This window comes from Coloeus monedula (assembly GCF_965178545.1).
Source record: "Coloeus monedula genome assembly, chromosome: 2".
Lineage (NCBI taxonomy): Eukaryota > Metazoa > Chordata > Aves > Passeriformes > Corvidae > Coloeus > Coloeus monedula.
The window spans coordinates 97892661-97906485 of record NC_138782.1 but is presented as its reverse complement, the minus strand read 5'-3'; the positions used below and the strand labels follow the sequence as shown (position 1 = coordinate 97906485).

At 34.3% G+C, this 13825-nt stretch overlaps 1 protein-coding gene across 1 annotated transcript in view; it reads right to left on the bottom strand.

Annotated features, from left to right (window-relative positions):
- Window positions 1–13825, bottom strand: part of CSMD1 (CUB and Sushi multiple domains 1) — a gene marked incomplete at both ends in the record, with an annotated part of 1098128 nt that overhangs the window by 106150 nt on the left and 978153 nt on the right. Inside the window, one exon of the mRNA XM_082276664.1 lies at window positions 3267–3455. Coding sequence (XP_082132790.1) covers window positions 3267–3455 — 189 coding nt within the window. The remainder of the gene's footprint in view (window positions 1–3266; window positions 3456–13825) is intronic.

Sequence of the window (13825 nt, the reverse complement as noted above, 5' to 3'; positions counted from 1 at the left end):
TAATCCCTCTTATATGATTGTTAGCCATGAAAGATCTATAAACTGTGTCAGAAAAAAAGTGTCACGGGTAACAAAACTCTAGTAGAATAGGTAATACACCCAGCTGTTACTAGGCTTTCTCCAAAGATATGTGAAAATCACAGAAAACATAAAATTAAACAGAAATAACAGGTTACATTTCACTCAAGATAAAAACAGCTTCAGTTTGAATAAACAAATCACTCTAAATTAATGATGTTGTTATGTTACACTTTGACTGACAGGCATGAAGAAATAGATTTTTGAAATGGGTAAGTGTATAATCAAGTCTTCTAAACTTGCAAATTCTAACAGTAGACCACATGTTGATTTATAAATGAATGAATTCCATACTATGTGTTCTCATGCCCATTCATACCTAATTGCAGATACGTCACTGTGCATGGAAAGACAGTAAACGGTTTTAAAACTCCATCCAAAGATCCACAAACCTAGTTAGTCATTTACTGACAATTACATGCGTTATACCAAGACATCTATGATAAATCATTACGACAACTTTACTGCACAGGAGTAAGGTCTTAGAGCATAACTATATGACAAGATTCTACTATGATTACTTGAGCAGAAATTAATATAATTTTCTCCCATATATGGATTCTCAGCCTTTAGAAGTATGTACAATCTTCTATAGAAAGTTTTTGATTCAAATTTCTAAGAGTACTGGTCACAGCTAGAAAAAATATTCATGTCTTTTGCTGATTTCTCTCTCAGACCCATTCTCAAATTACAACAATCAGAGTAACAATTTGTTTTCCCTATAGAAAAAACCCAAACATTTATATGTCTTGATAATAATTTCAGCAGTACTAGGTAGAGTTTTCATGCACACAGACTAATTTTCCACAAAGCAAGTAGTGTGCTAAGTGAGACAGAAAACTCTTCATGCTCAGTCAAAACACAAAGCAACCTGCTGTTTGTTCAGAAATGGTAGCTATATATGTACACAACTGCACACACAATAGAGTTGCATGCATTCAGGCCTCAGCTGTGTGGAGGAGATGTAGATGACTGTGGGTAGGCTTGGAAGATAGGATTCACATGCACAGGAATCAGGCCAAATGTACATTGTGAATTACAGAAATGTCAGCAACAGAGGAATGCCTTCTCTGAGTTAGAAAATGAAGATAAAACCACTGAATTAAAACAATCTGGATGAGGGGACAGGGAAAAGTAAGAATGACTTTGTCTTCATGTCATTAAAAACTAATTATTTCACTTCCTGCATGTCATTTCAGACATATTTACTCTTGTTTCATCTAAGAAAACAGAAAATGCTGACTTATATAAAAAAATCTGAACTTCTCCTAATATACACCTTCATGTATTTTAGGAAACATGTTTCTCTGGGGAGTAAAAAGGAATAAGAAATGATAGAATGCTGATATGCCCTTTGGTGCTCCATCTATATCACTACTCAAGAATATTATGGATTATTCTAAGGTGCTTTTACAATTCCAAAGATATCTTGATTTTGTGTTAGATCACATGAAAACATACTCTCCCAATACCAAACCTGTTTTTAATCATGGTCAAACCAGAGGAAACCCAGTGCTATTCTCACATGTAGAATGAAATATATTTGATCTCTTTTAGGGTAAGAAAATACAACTGAATATATGTGATTTTTTTTGTTTTCTATATGATTTAATTGTCATGGGAAATAATCCAACAAGATCATATGATATTTTTAAAGGTACCAGACACAGAATAGTTATTGTGCTTTCCTTTGTTTTAAGACCTCTGTGAACTGAAACCAGTATTATGAAGTATACCAGTTTATTACTTTAATCCATTTAACTTTAATTATGTTTTCATCAGAAGAGAATCTTTATTCATATTCATATGATCATATTCAAATTTTTCCCACAGTTTTAATGAATACTGGTGCTAATCAGAAACAATACATGATTGAAAGAGAGATATAGAGTTATTTTTTTAGTGTTCATAAAACTGTGCAAGATAGCCCTATTCCTAAACAAAAAAAAAAAACCAAAAAAACCTAACCCAACCAACCAAAAAAATCCAAGCTGATAAATTGCTGTATTTTTAAAACATATATAATAATGTGACATATCGTAGAAACATCTGGGATACTTAAAATTTCTTTTATCAACTTTTACTCATGCTCCTACTTATCCTATATGTAAATGTCCATAGAGTGTAGATGCAGATATATATATATATATAATATATATACACTATATAGTACATATATACATAGTATACATTTTGTATATATGTATAACTATATATAGTATACCATATACTATATATATAATGTATATATTTATATTATATAGACCATATATACTTAAAACAATTAGAAGTGCCATTTTGTGTTTGCTATGTCTGCTAGATGTATCATAGATAGATTGCTGCTAACTTTATTGAAAATTATGTTTTTCCATTGAAATGTCTTAGTTGTAAAATACACAGATATAATTAGTATTTTAAAATTATTAAAATAAATTCCTAAACCATTATAAGGATTTTTAAAGATACTCTTTCTTTAGCTGAAAAATTTCCTTCAAGGCTTTATTAGTGAGAAAAGGGGGACAATAAGTCACCACAGGTACATCACCACAAAATTGCTCTGAAAGTAATAAAAATCAGGCTAAGGCATCTGTCCCAAAAAAGCTTAATTTAGGATTAGGAAGAAAGGAAGAGGTGGATGATCTTTATAAAAATAAGAGGTGTTGAAATTTGGCTAGGTTTCTAACAAATTCTAAAAACACTGAGTATTAACACTTTACACTTTTATGTAATTTTCACGGATATTTTAAAACTTTACAATATTTTTAACATGAAGAAAAATATTATGTATTTGTTTATATTGAACTTTTAGCACTAATAACTTTGTATTTTTTTCCAAAACATTGATAAAGTTGTCTCCATAACCTAAATGCTTTTGAATAAAAGTATCTTCTTGAAATAGTCCTTCACACTGAGTTTAAGATAATTTCTGGTAGTATCATGAATTGGCATAATCAATACAACTTACAGATATTAATAGGAACAATAAATCACTGCCAAGGAACATGATTCATAAAACATTTATGATTTATTAAAGCAGATAACATTCTGCCTTTATCTGCTTACACTACAGATTACGAGAAAGGCGCCGTTCTTCAGCAACAGCTGCATTATGTACATGCACACAAACAAGTAAACAAAAATCAGAAAGTACTGTGAGTTCTGAAGCAAAGGTACTACCAGAAAGTTACCTTCACATCTGGGGAAATGATAGTTCCAATTTCTGTTGATTCCATGTTGACAGGTGAGAACAGGCTGCCCCCTCAAAACATATCCAGGATAGCATTCAAATGATACTGACTGTCCCACACTGTAATCTGAGTTGACTATATATCCATTCAAAAAAGGAGGAGGATCGGGGCAGTTCTGTAACTCGTAAGCTGTAAGAGAACAGAAGTACTTTTTATTGCCTCATCAGCTCTCAACACAGGAAGCACACATTAATATAAAATCTGTAATACATTCAATAATAGGTAAACACTGGAATGCCAAGATCCAGTGATTCATTGATTAACATGTAACAAGAAATAAATCATCCACTGGGACCATAAAAAAATATTTTGGTAATGTACAACAAAGTCATCCATTACTTAAAATTTTATAAAAGATAAGATTTTCACAATCCATTGGATTTTTAATATATATTGAACTATGCCCAAAAAATCACCTGAACAAAAAAAAATGAAAAGAATTAATGAATTACTTTAACACAACAGAGCACCATAAAGATCTAAAAAAAAATACACAAATATCTATGAAGGGAAAAGGTACTTTTAGATATATCACCATGCAAAAAATTGCTTTAATGATTCCTCATATTTCATGTTGGGTTCTGTGTTACCAAAGACATCAAAATATTATCCAATGAAACACATTTAATTCATAAAAGTCAGTGTGATGAAAATTCAGAAGGCGTTTTCATTATTTACTAAGATATAAAGATAATGTAAGCAGTTCCATATGAAGCAAAAAAAAGACCGCTTTATAAAAATGTTATGCAGAATCATTTGCAAACAACTTCACATAGATAAGATATTAAGTAATTGTCATTTAAGAAATAAGCGTTAAAGAGATGAGTGCCCTGCTCTCCCTGAACATTCAATTTTCAGTTAAGGAATACTACTGTCAGAAGAAAGTTCAAACAAGAATAGTAACACCAGTGTGCTCTATATTCACATGTGTTGTTAAGTCCAAGCTCTAAAAATGCTGCAAGAAAATATGATGAACATATTCTTGAACAAACTATTTTGTTTTTTTTTTTTGAAGTTAATCTTTACAATATGAACATATTCATCCTATAAGTGAATATCTATTATTCTGAAATAGATTATTTAAACAAGCCATTTCAGCAAGATTAAGCTAAACATATACCTCAGATATGCTTAAATGCTTACTTAAAGTGAAGTTTGTACTTAAATGCTTCACTGAAGTACAGCTACTGTCAGTAAGTTTTTTAGTCATTGCTAATTACAGTCATCCTATGCAATAAAGAGAAGATTTATTTGAGACAGCCTTCTTCTCTTCCCTAATTCCTTCAGTGAATCCAGAATTCAGTGTTTGTAACACTAAAAAATCGGAAAACATTTAGAGGTACTAGAAATACTCCGAAATTCTCTAAAAAGTCAGATCCCGCTTCTCTCAAATAACAAAAAATTAAGAAAAGAAATTCAAAACCAAGGAAAAAAATTAATTGCTACTGAAAGGAAATACAAAAAGGTTTATTTTCCCTAAATTGTGGTTCATTAAATTTTGTACTAAATCTAGTAATAGCTCATTAATTTTTAATTTTATTATTACTCCTACTATCATTTGTGTAGTACTAATACAGATAATATCATTATTATCAAAATCTTTATGCAAAATAGAGTATTAGAAATATTATTTAAGAGTACAGAACTTATTAAGACTGAAATATTAAACTATATTAAAAAATCTATTTAGCAAATCATTTAAAAATAGAAAAGAAAATTATTCCAGAAGGTCAGGGGATCTCACAGATTTTTTTTTTAAAGGTGCAGCACTACATTGCCCAACAGTTACAACAACAGTGTTTTGGAACAATGACAGTAAGTACTGGAATTTTTAAACTTTGATTGTAGAAGCTTTTGAGGATATGAATACACATGACAACCATCCTTCCCTATTGGTTAACTTGTTATGAGATAGTATTCATAGATTATGTTTTGAAAGTACTTAATGAAGTTGCAGAATTTTTGCAGCTAGTGCTAAAAATCAATTTCAGAAAAAAAAATCCTCTCTCATAGATCTACATAAAAAGGTAATACAGAAACAACTCAGGTGAGAGAGGAAATACTGAGAGATTTGAGAGACGTGTTCCATAGACTAAGGAAGTGATGACTATGTATATGTATCAAAAGAGATAAACAGGGAAGGTGATGGATATTGGGGAGTGTTGAAATTTGGCTTGACAAAAACTATATGGAATAAGAGGTGGCTATTGTCCTGGTTTCTGTCAGGGAATAGTTTATTTCTTCTCAGTTTTTTAAATTTGTCTCACGCTCTGCCAGTGAGGTGGTATGCAAAAAATTGATAAACAAAATGGGAGGGAGCATAGCTGGGACAGGTGACCTGAACTGACCAAAAGGTGTTCCACACCATAGAACATTGTGCCTGGTACATAAACTGGGAGTAGTTACCCGGAGGGGTGGCTGATCTGGGTTCAGGGAGGTGGTTCTGGCATCAGCCAGCAGGTGGTGAAGAAATTGTAGACTGCAATGGGGTCTCCCTCTGTCTCCTCTTCTCCAGGCTGAATAGACCAAGGGGCCTCAGAAGCTCCTCATACCACTTCCCCTAAAGGCTCTTCACCATCTTTGTTGTCCTCCTTTGGACTCCCTCTAATAGTTTAATATCTGTCTAATATTGCAGTGACCAAAACTGCCCTCAGAACTCGAGGTGAGGCCACCCAGAGCAGAGCAGAGCAGAGCAGGACAATCCCCTCCCTTGCCTGGCTGGTGATGCTGTGCCTGATGCCTCCCAGGACACGGCTGGCCCTCCTGGCTGCCAGGGTCACTCATATTCAACTTGCCATTGACCAGGACCCTCAGGTCCCTTTCCATGGCACTGCTTTCCAGCATCTCATTCCCCAGTCTGTCCGTACATCTGGGGTTGACCCATCCCAGGTGCAGAATCCAGCACTTTGCTTTGTTGAACTTCATATGGTTGGTGATTGCCCAATCCTCTAATTTTCTGAGGTCTCTCTGCAGGGCCTTCCTGCCCTGGAGGGAGCCAACAACTCCTCCCAGATTTTTTTTATCTGCAAACTTGCTCAGTATCCCTTCCAGTCCTGCCTCCAGGTCATTCACAAAGATGTAGAAGAGCACAGGCCCTAAGATGGAGCCCTGTGGCATTCCACTAGTGACAGGTCACCAGTCTGATGCCACCCCAGCCACTGTCACCCTTTGTACCTGACCCATGAGTCAGTTGCTCACCCATGACATGATGTGTTTATCCAGCTGTGTGCTGGACATTTTGTCCAGAAGGATCCTGTGAGAGACAGTATCAAAAGCTTTGCTGAAATCCAAATAGATTTCATAAACCAGCTTCCCTTGATCCACTAGGTGAGTTACCTTGTCATAAAATGAAACCAGGTTTGATAAGCAGGACTTTCCTCTCATGAAGCCGTGCTGGCTGTGACCAATGACTGCGTTGTCTTTCTGGTGCTTTTTGATACCTTCCAGGATAACCTTCTCCATAATTCTACCAGGCACTGAAGTGAGAGTGACAGACCTGTAGTTTCTGGGGTCCTCCTTCTTGCCCTTCTTGAAAACTGGGACAATGTTCACCAGCTTCCAGTCAGCTGGGACCTCTCCAGATTCCCAAGACTGCTCAAAAATCATTGAGAGATATTTTGCAATGACATCAGCCAGCCCTTTGGGAATTCTTGGATGAAGAATCCCATCAGGTCCCATAGATTTGTAGACAGCACCCCTTACAGTCATTTGGATTATAAATGAAAAACCAAAACCTACCTTTGAAAGTTCTAGTCACTGTTTATTCAGAAATGCCTGTGCTTTTTGCCTGTTGTAAATAAGGCAAACAAAACACATACAGAAATTTTGGGGTTTGTTCTGGAACTTGTTTCAGTTCCTTTAGGTACAGGTTCCTGTACCTAAAGCAGACCACCATAAATTTGAAATTCAGTCAGTTAGGGGTGAAAGCACTTGCATGTGAGCAGAGTACAATTGTTTGTTTTGTTATTTGTTATTTTAAAAAATAAGGTATAAAACTTTGAGATACTCTACTTGTGTTTTCTGGTATGAATCCTATAGATGACTCATAAATTATTGGTCAGGTGATCCATGTGACTATTATATCATGATTTACAGGCCACTCAAGAAACATGTTTTATAGTTTTAGTATAAATTTGAATTATATTCTTCTTTGTCTTGTTGATATATGCAATAACACGTGATTTAACAGAGCAATTCATTACTCAGTACTCATGACTAACAAATACTGCCAAGAAATTCTGATGTCACACCTTGCAATAGAAAGCTCTTTTTATGAGTGTCATGCCCAAAGATTTGTTTGGTTCTGAGCTTTACAAACTGAGATTCCATTTCACTGCACACAAAAACTCTAGTGAGAGCCTGAAATAAAATGTAAAGGAAATCTGAGAAAAAGATTTCATTCCAATGCTGGCAGCAGTCAAATACTTGAAATTTAAAATTATATAAACATTTGTCATTTCTTTGTGCAGTATATTTTCCGCTGATAAAAAAAGATTGTAAGTCACAAAGGAAATGTAATTGATTGTCTGCTATCTTGTTGTGATTGTTCAAATGTATTTTCTATCTTACATAAAGACTAGGGTGACTTACTGCTTTTCAAGTGCCACATACTTCTGTAACACTTAAACATGGAAATAACTGCTTTACAGAAAAATGGTATTAGCAGAGAATTGAGCATGCAATCACTCAAATGCTAGGAGAGCTCACAAATAGCTCACTTAAAACTTCCATTTAGGCCTATTGTACATTCCTCCAGTATCATGGTGTGTATAACTAGAGACTCAGTAAAAAACTCCACTTCTTAGACTAGACTAGCCTACCATGGGTTTTGTTGGAAGGGTCCTTTAAAGTTGATCTAGTTCCAACTTCCCTGCCATTGGCAAGGACATACTTCAGTAGATCACATTTTTAAAAGTGCCATCTAGCCTGACTTTGAAGACCTCCAGGGATGGGGCATTCACAGCTTTTCTTGTTTCAGTGTCTCACCAGCCTCATCTTACGTTCCTTATGCCCAATCTAAATCTACTGTCTGCTGCTGACCCTTCTCAATAAAGGCCTTGGTAAAATGTCTCCTCTCCTCCTCTTTCATAAAAGACCCTCTTAAATACTGAAAGGCCACTGTAAGGATTCCCTGAATCTTCTCATTTCCAGGCTGAACCCCAACTCTCTCAGCCTTTCTTCACAGAAGAGGTGCTCCAGCCTGATGCTTATTTTGTAGTCTTCCTCTGGACCCACTTTAACAGGGCCATGCCTCTCTTGTGCTTGAAGCACCAGAGTTGAATGCAGCACTCCGGGTGGGATCTCAAGAGAGCAAAGCAGAGGGAGAGAATCACCTCCCTTGATCTGCTGGCCATCCCTCTTTTTATGGAAGCCCAGGATTCAATTTGCTGCAGCCCAGGATAGGACTGGCAATCTGGAACCGCAGTTTATTGCTGCAGGCACCAAAGAACATAATCTTTACAGATGCAATGACTCAGGACTAGAATCACGAAACATCACTTAATGAGTTAGAAAATAATTTGCTACAAGGCCCTCAAAAGATTGTACTTTGTTTCCTTTAGCATTCCTCATTTAGGACATCATCTGATACCATTTTAAAATGCAGTAATTTTTCAACAATCCCCTTTTCATTCCACAATTCCTATTACTCAAAAGTACCATCATAATCATCTTTTTTCCAGATAAAGACCATTAGATTTAACATGTTAAATCATGTTTTGTATGTGCATGAGTGTTTGTGGAAGAAAGTGAAGGCAATTAGAACTTTTTTCTTTGTATTTTCTGGTACATATTGCTCAAACTCTCAAATGTATGAGAATAAGATTATTACTTCATATTCAGCTTTATCCTACATTGAAATTCAGAGCACACTGAAAATACTCTTACAGTTCCAAAAATAGGAACTAGGATTCCCACAGTAAAAATAATACAAATCAAACATTTATTCTGCTTCCCTTAAAGAAGCTCTAGTCTTAAAGGGAAAGACACGTGGAAAAAAAAGATGTTCTAGAAATATTGAAAACTGAGGTAACATTAATATGGACAGGAATTACAACCCACAAATACGTCTTATGAACCATTAGACTAACTGTGTTCTTCTGTGTACTAAATTTTGTTATGAATCTCTCAAAGGCTATAAAAGCTATTTATTTCTTCTCACCTAGAATAACTTGGCTTGCCAATCAAACTTCCGTGACTGTTCTTCTCAGACATAGTGTACAGAGGCTGTTTAGATCCCAGATATCAAGATTTGACAGATATGAGGGTCTCAGAAACTCAAGATCATCAGTCAAATGAGACATAGAAATGTTCTTCTAAGTATTTGTGGTTGTTTCCTCTCTTTGCTGTTCTACATTGGTGGCAAAACCACAACACTCATTACAAGTAAGTCTTTCTCAATGCTTCTGCTTTTTAATTAAACAGTACAATAGTTATTTCAACAGTAGAAAGAATGTAAATAAACTTAAATGTTGCTCTTTAAAAAATTAGGCACTTTAAAGTCCTTTCATTATTTTGCAAAAAAATAAAAATAATATATTATAAAATTTTTTCTAACTTCTTCCAGTAGTTCAACATGCGATCACTATGAACTTCCTTCTTGCTACAAGTGAAACAAAAGGTTCCACAACACACAGAAATTCAGTAATCCATCTTTAACATAATGAAATACCCACCATTCCCTATGTATTGCAATTGCAAAGCTGAAGGGAAGGAGAACATGAAAATATCAAAAAACCAAAAAAGATCTGATCAGCAATAGTACTGAGAGCTGTAATTTCCCTAGGGTTCTGCTAAGGAGACAAAGCTTTTTAATGCATTGAGAAATACACACTAAGTGATTATTCAAATCCCGTGCTGTGAGAATTCACAAGCTTAAGGCCCAGCACTAGCTCCCTACAAGTATGGGTAGAAAATATTTCACAGTTCTCAGTGCGCATGCACTTTTCTTCCTAAAAATAATGTGTTCAGAGTACAATCCCAAGCTATATTAAGATTCAATCTCATAACCATTTACTGCCTTCAGAAAATCAGTAGAAAAATTGAGAAAAAGCATTATTAATTTCATAATTCACTCTACAAAATTCATATTCTTTGCTTTCCCTTGAGATGAGGGGTTATCAAAAATTTATCCTTCATAAGATGCTAAGATCTCTAGAAAACTTCATTTTTTTTATAGCATGCAAGCTTGATTGAATAAGCACAGCCATCACTCATCTCCCTTTATTTTAGATTGATATCTACAAAAAAGGTATTTACCTGGCAAAAAAAGTCTGCTACCTTAGTGTCCTTACCTATTCTGGTTAGCAGAAAAGGCAATTATTTTCACTTTAAAAAATCAGTCCTTGAACTGAACTGTGTTTAGTACCATACATTAAAAACCACAAATTTAATCTTTAACCTGATCTGTTGTATTTAAATTTATATTAAAAGGGATTTGACTTAAGCTATGTAAGTTTGTGGGCACTCCTAATATGCAACACATTCACTAAGACAACTAGTATGGATTTGGCAAATGTTACTGTAACTATGGATTCCTTTTGCCTGTTCTTCTTTTTTTTTTAAGAGTAAATTAAATTAATTTCACTATTAGAAAAGCAATGTTTTTTACTTATAAAACTTTTCTTCCCCAATCACAGTACATTAGGACATCCTAAAATGAGATCAATTAGAAGCAGTCTGAAAAAAACCATCTGCTTAAATGTGTAAAGATGTCAGGAACTTAGCTCCAACTGCTTTGCTTTGCAAATTCATTTCTAGAAATGACAAAAGTGGACAAATTAACTGTGTGAGCATCAATTGGACTAAAAATAAATTCTTTGCTTTCCATATATGACATGATTCCTTTTGCCCATAAGAAGATTTTGAATGTGACGCCCATACCAAGCTCTCATATTTTGTTTCCCTCCCACATTTATATCCCATGATTAGCAGTTATGGAAGACACTGCATACTAAATTGAGTTATGACAAAGAATATTCTGATAGGGTAGCCAGCAAGTCAAACAGAATTGGTATTTATGGAGTAATGCTGCATCTTTCTTTTCAATAAGGGCTTTATTTCAGAACTGTGAAATTTAACTGAAATCAGCCCATGGTTTCAAAACTGCATAACAAAGGTATATTCAGTAGCGTTTCAGCCAGAAAACAAAACAATGCTCAGTTCCATCAACAACAAATCAGGCTAAGGCTTCTATGGCATTTGATTTACTGAAGAAAACAACACTTCCAATAGGGAAGAATGGAGAAGGAAAAGAGAAACATTGAGTAGCGAAGAATTATTTTTTACATCGAGTTTCAGCAACTGTAGATAGTCTAAGAGGAAGAGAGAGTTACTGAGTAATATAATACTAAAAAGAGTAGGAAAGTCCAGAGACCGCCCATAAGAAAAGATAACTAAATATCAAGGGCAACAGATGTGGAACAAGAAAAGAAAAGTCAGCTATCAAAACCAACATATATCTTGTATGATAAAAAATAAAGCAGACAATAAAATTGCTCAATTGTAAACCACCAGCATTTTCTTTCAGAGTACAAGAGAAGAACAAGGAATAAACTGAAACATAATACTTTCTGAAGTTTGTAGATTATGGATATCTAATTGAGTGTACGATTTTCTATATGTTCTAAATGATGTTGAGCAAGTTATTTTGGCTGAATGAAGCTATAATATATGGTGATCAGAGAATTGCTAGATCTTCACAGTAGAAATGGCTAGCGCAATCTACGGTCTCAGAGGCAACAGAGAGAGTTTCGGCTTTGTAAAGAAAAATAAACACATGCAAGACAATTAATTTTTAAAGAAGAAAAGTCCCATATCTGTAAAATGAAGAAAAGGAAGTAGAAAACAGAACATAAGTCAATAATAAATTCAATAGAGTGAGCTTAGCTGGTAGATCCTAATCACTTAAAAATTGAACACGACAGTGTTACAACTTTCTACATTAGAAAACAAAAATCAATAAATCAATAAATCATAAGTACCTTTGAGAATAATTCATTTTTTCCAGCACTTCATTTTTTTTGAAGTGGAATATGTTATGGGATTTTTTTTAATGTTTTAAACACATAAATTTTTTAACATACATATATATATATGTATACACACGCACACACACACGTAAATACATACACTACCATACTGTCTCTTTATAGGTAAAGAGTAATACATTAAAATGAACTGAATGAGTCATCTTTACAGAAGAAATTGCTTTGCTTCTCACTCATGGGAAGCATAAAACTGGATGAATGTCTATGCATTTGGTAATGCAAATACACCCATAACTACACTTTTTGTGAAACGAGATAAATACTAGTTATATTTTTTATTTGAAATTAGAGTGACTCAAATATCAGTTAAATTAACTGTATCTCTTTCTTGGTTCTGGTTTTTCTATTCTACTATTATAACTATTAGACTAGTAACTTAGCTATGACATGTCCTATCAAATTATTACTATTGTTGAGAACTTAATATTTTTTCTGGGTTTTTTTCTATAAGTACTTGGAAAATACTACTACAGGTTTCTGAAATTCCATGAACAATACTTTTTTGACATTTTCTTTTATTTTGAGAATACTACTAACACAATCTTCATCACTTAAAAGATATTTTATTATAAGGCTCATGTAATGAAAAAATGTAATATTTCATAATACATTGTTCTGGTTTTAAGTTAATTGCTTTTCCTACATTTACATAATAGGATCAAATTTTACACTTTCATTGAGGTAGTCGTGATTGTATGTTTGTTGACAGCTGACAAGTTGCAAGTGGGAGAAGTAGAAAGCATGCAACTTATCAAAAAAGTAACTGATTTTAACAAGAGATGGTTAGAATGAACCAAAAACCAGAAGTTCCTATTGTATCATGCCCTCTTCATCACATTCCCATTTATTTCTGAGCAGACCAATTAGTCCTACTGGACAAAGTAAGAAAGGGAAGAATAGAAGAAAAGAGCAATAAAACCATGCACTTGTTGAGTAAGCTACAACACTGCCTCTAGAAGAACATGCTATACAGTCTACAAACAACGTAAGATTTAACTACTAGTTTCAGCACAGAAAATGCTGTTAGTCAGGAAGACCCTGTTATAGCAAGGAAAAACACTCTAATTAGAACCAGAAAAAAGAGTACTGGAGAATATATCGAAAATATATCACATGACTTTGTATTTTACTTCTTTGTCATTTCTGTAACTTGCCAATCACAATCATTTTTGACTGCTCAGAGGAAAACTAATAGTAGGTAGGTATGATGTGAAGATATTCCATACTTATGAGACTATGTGATAGAACAAAATTCTACAGACAACAGAGTCATGACTTCTCTGTGGGCATGCTTTATTAGCCTAATTCAGGTGTTGAGAGTCTTCCTCTCTGTCCATTGACTCCATAGATATGATCTAACTCTAAATGTATACATATGTGTGTATGCAAATAAGTGCTGCACTGGGCCTGGAAATTATAGAGTTCGCTGTCTTCATAGCAGCTCATATGGTG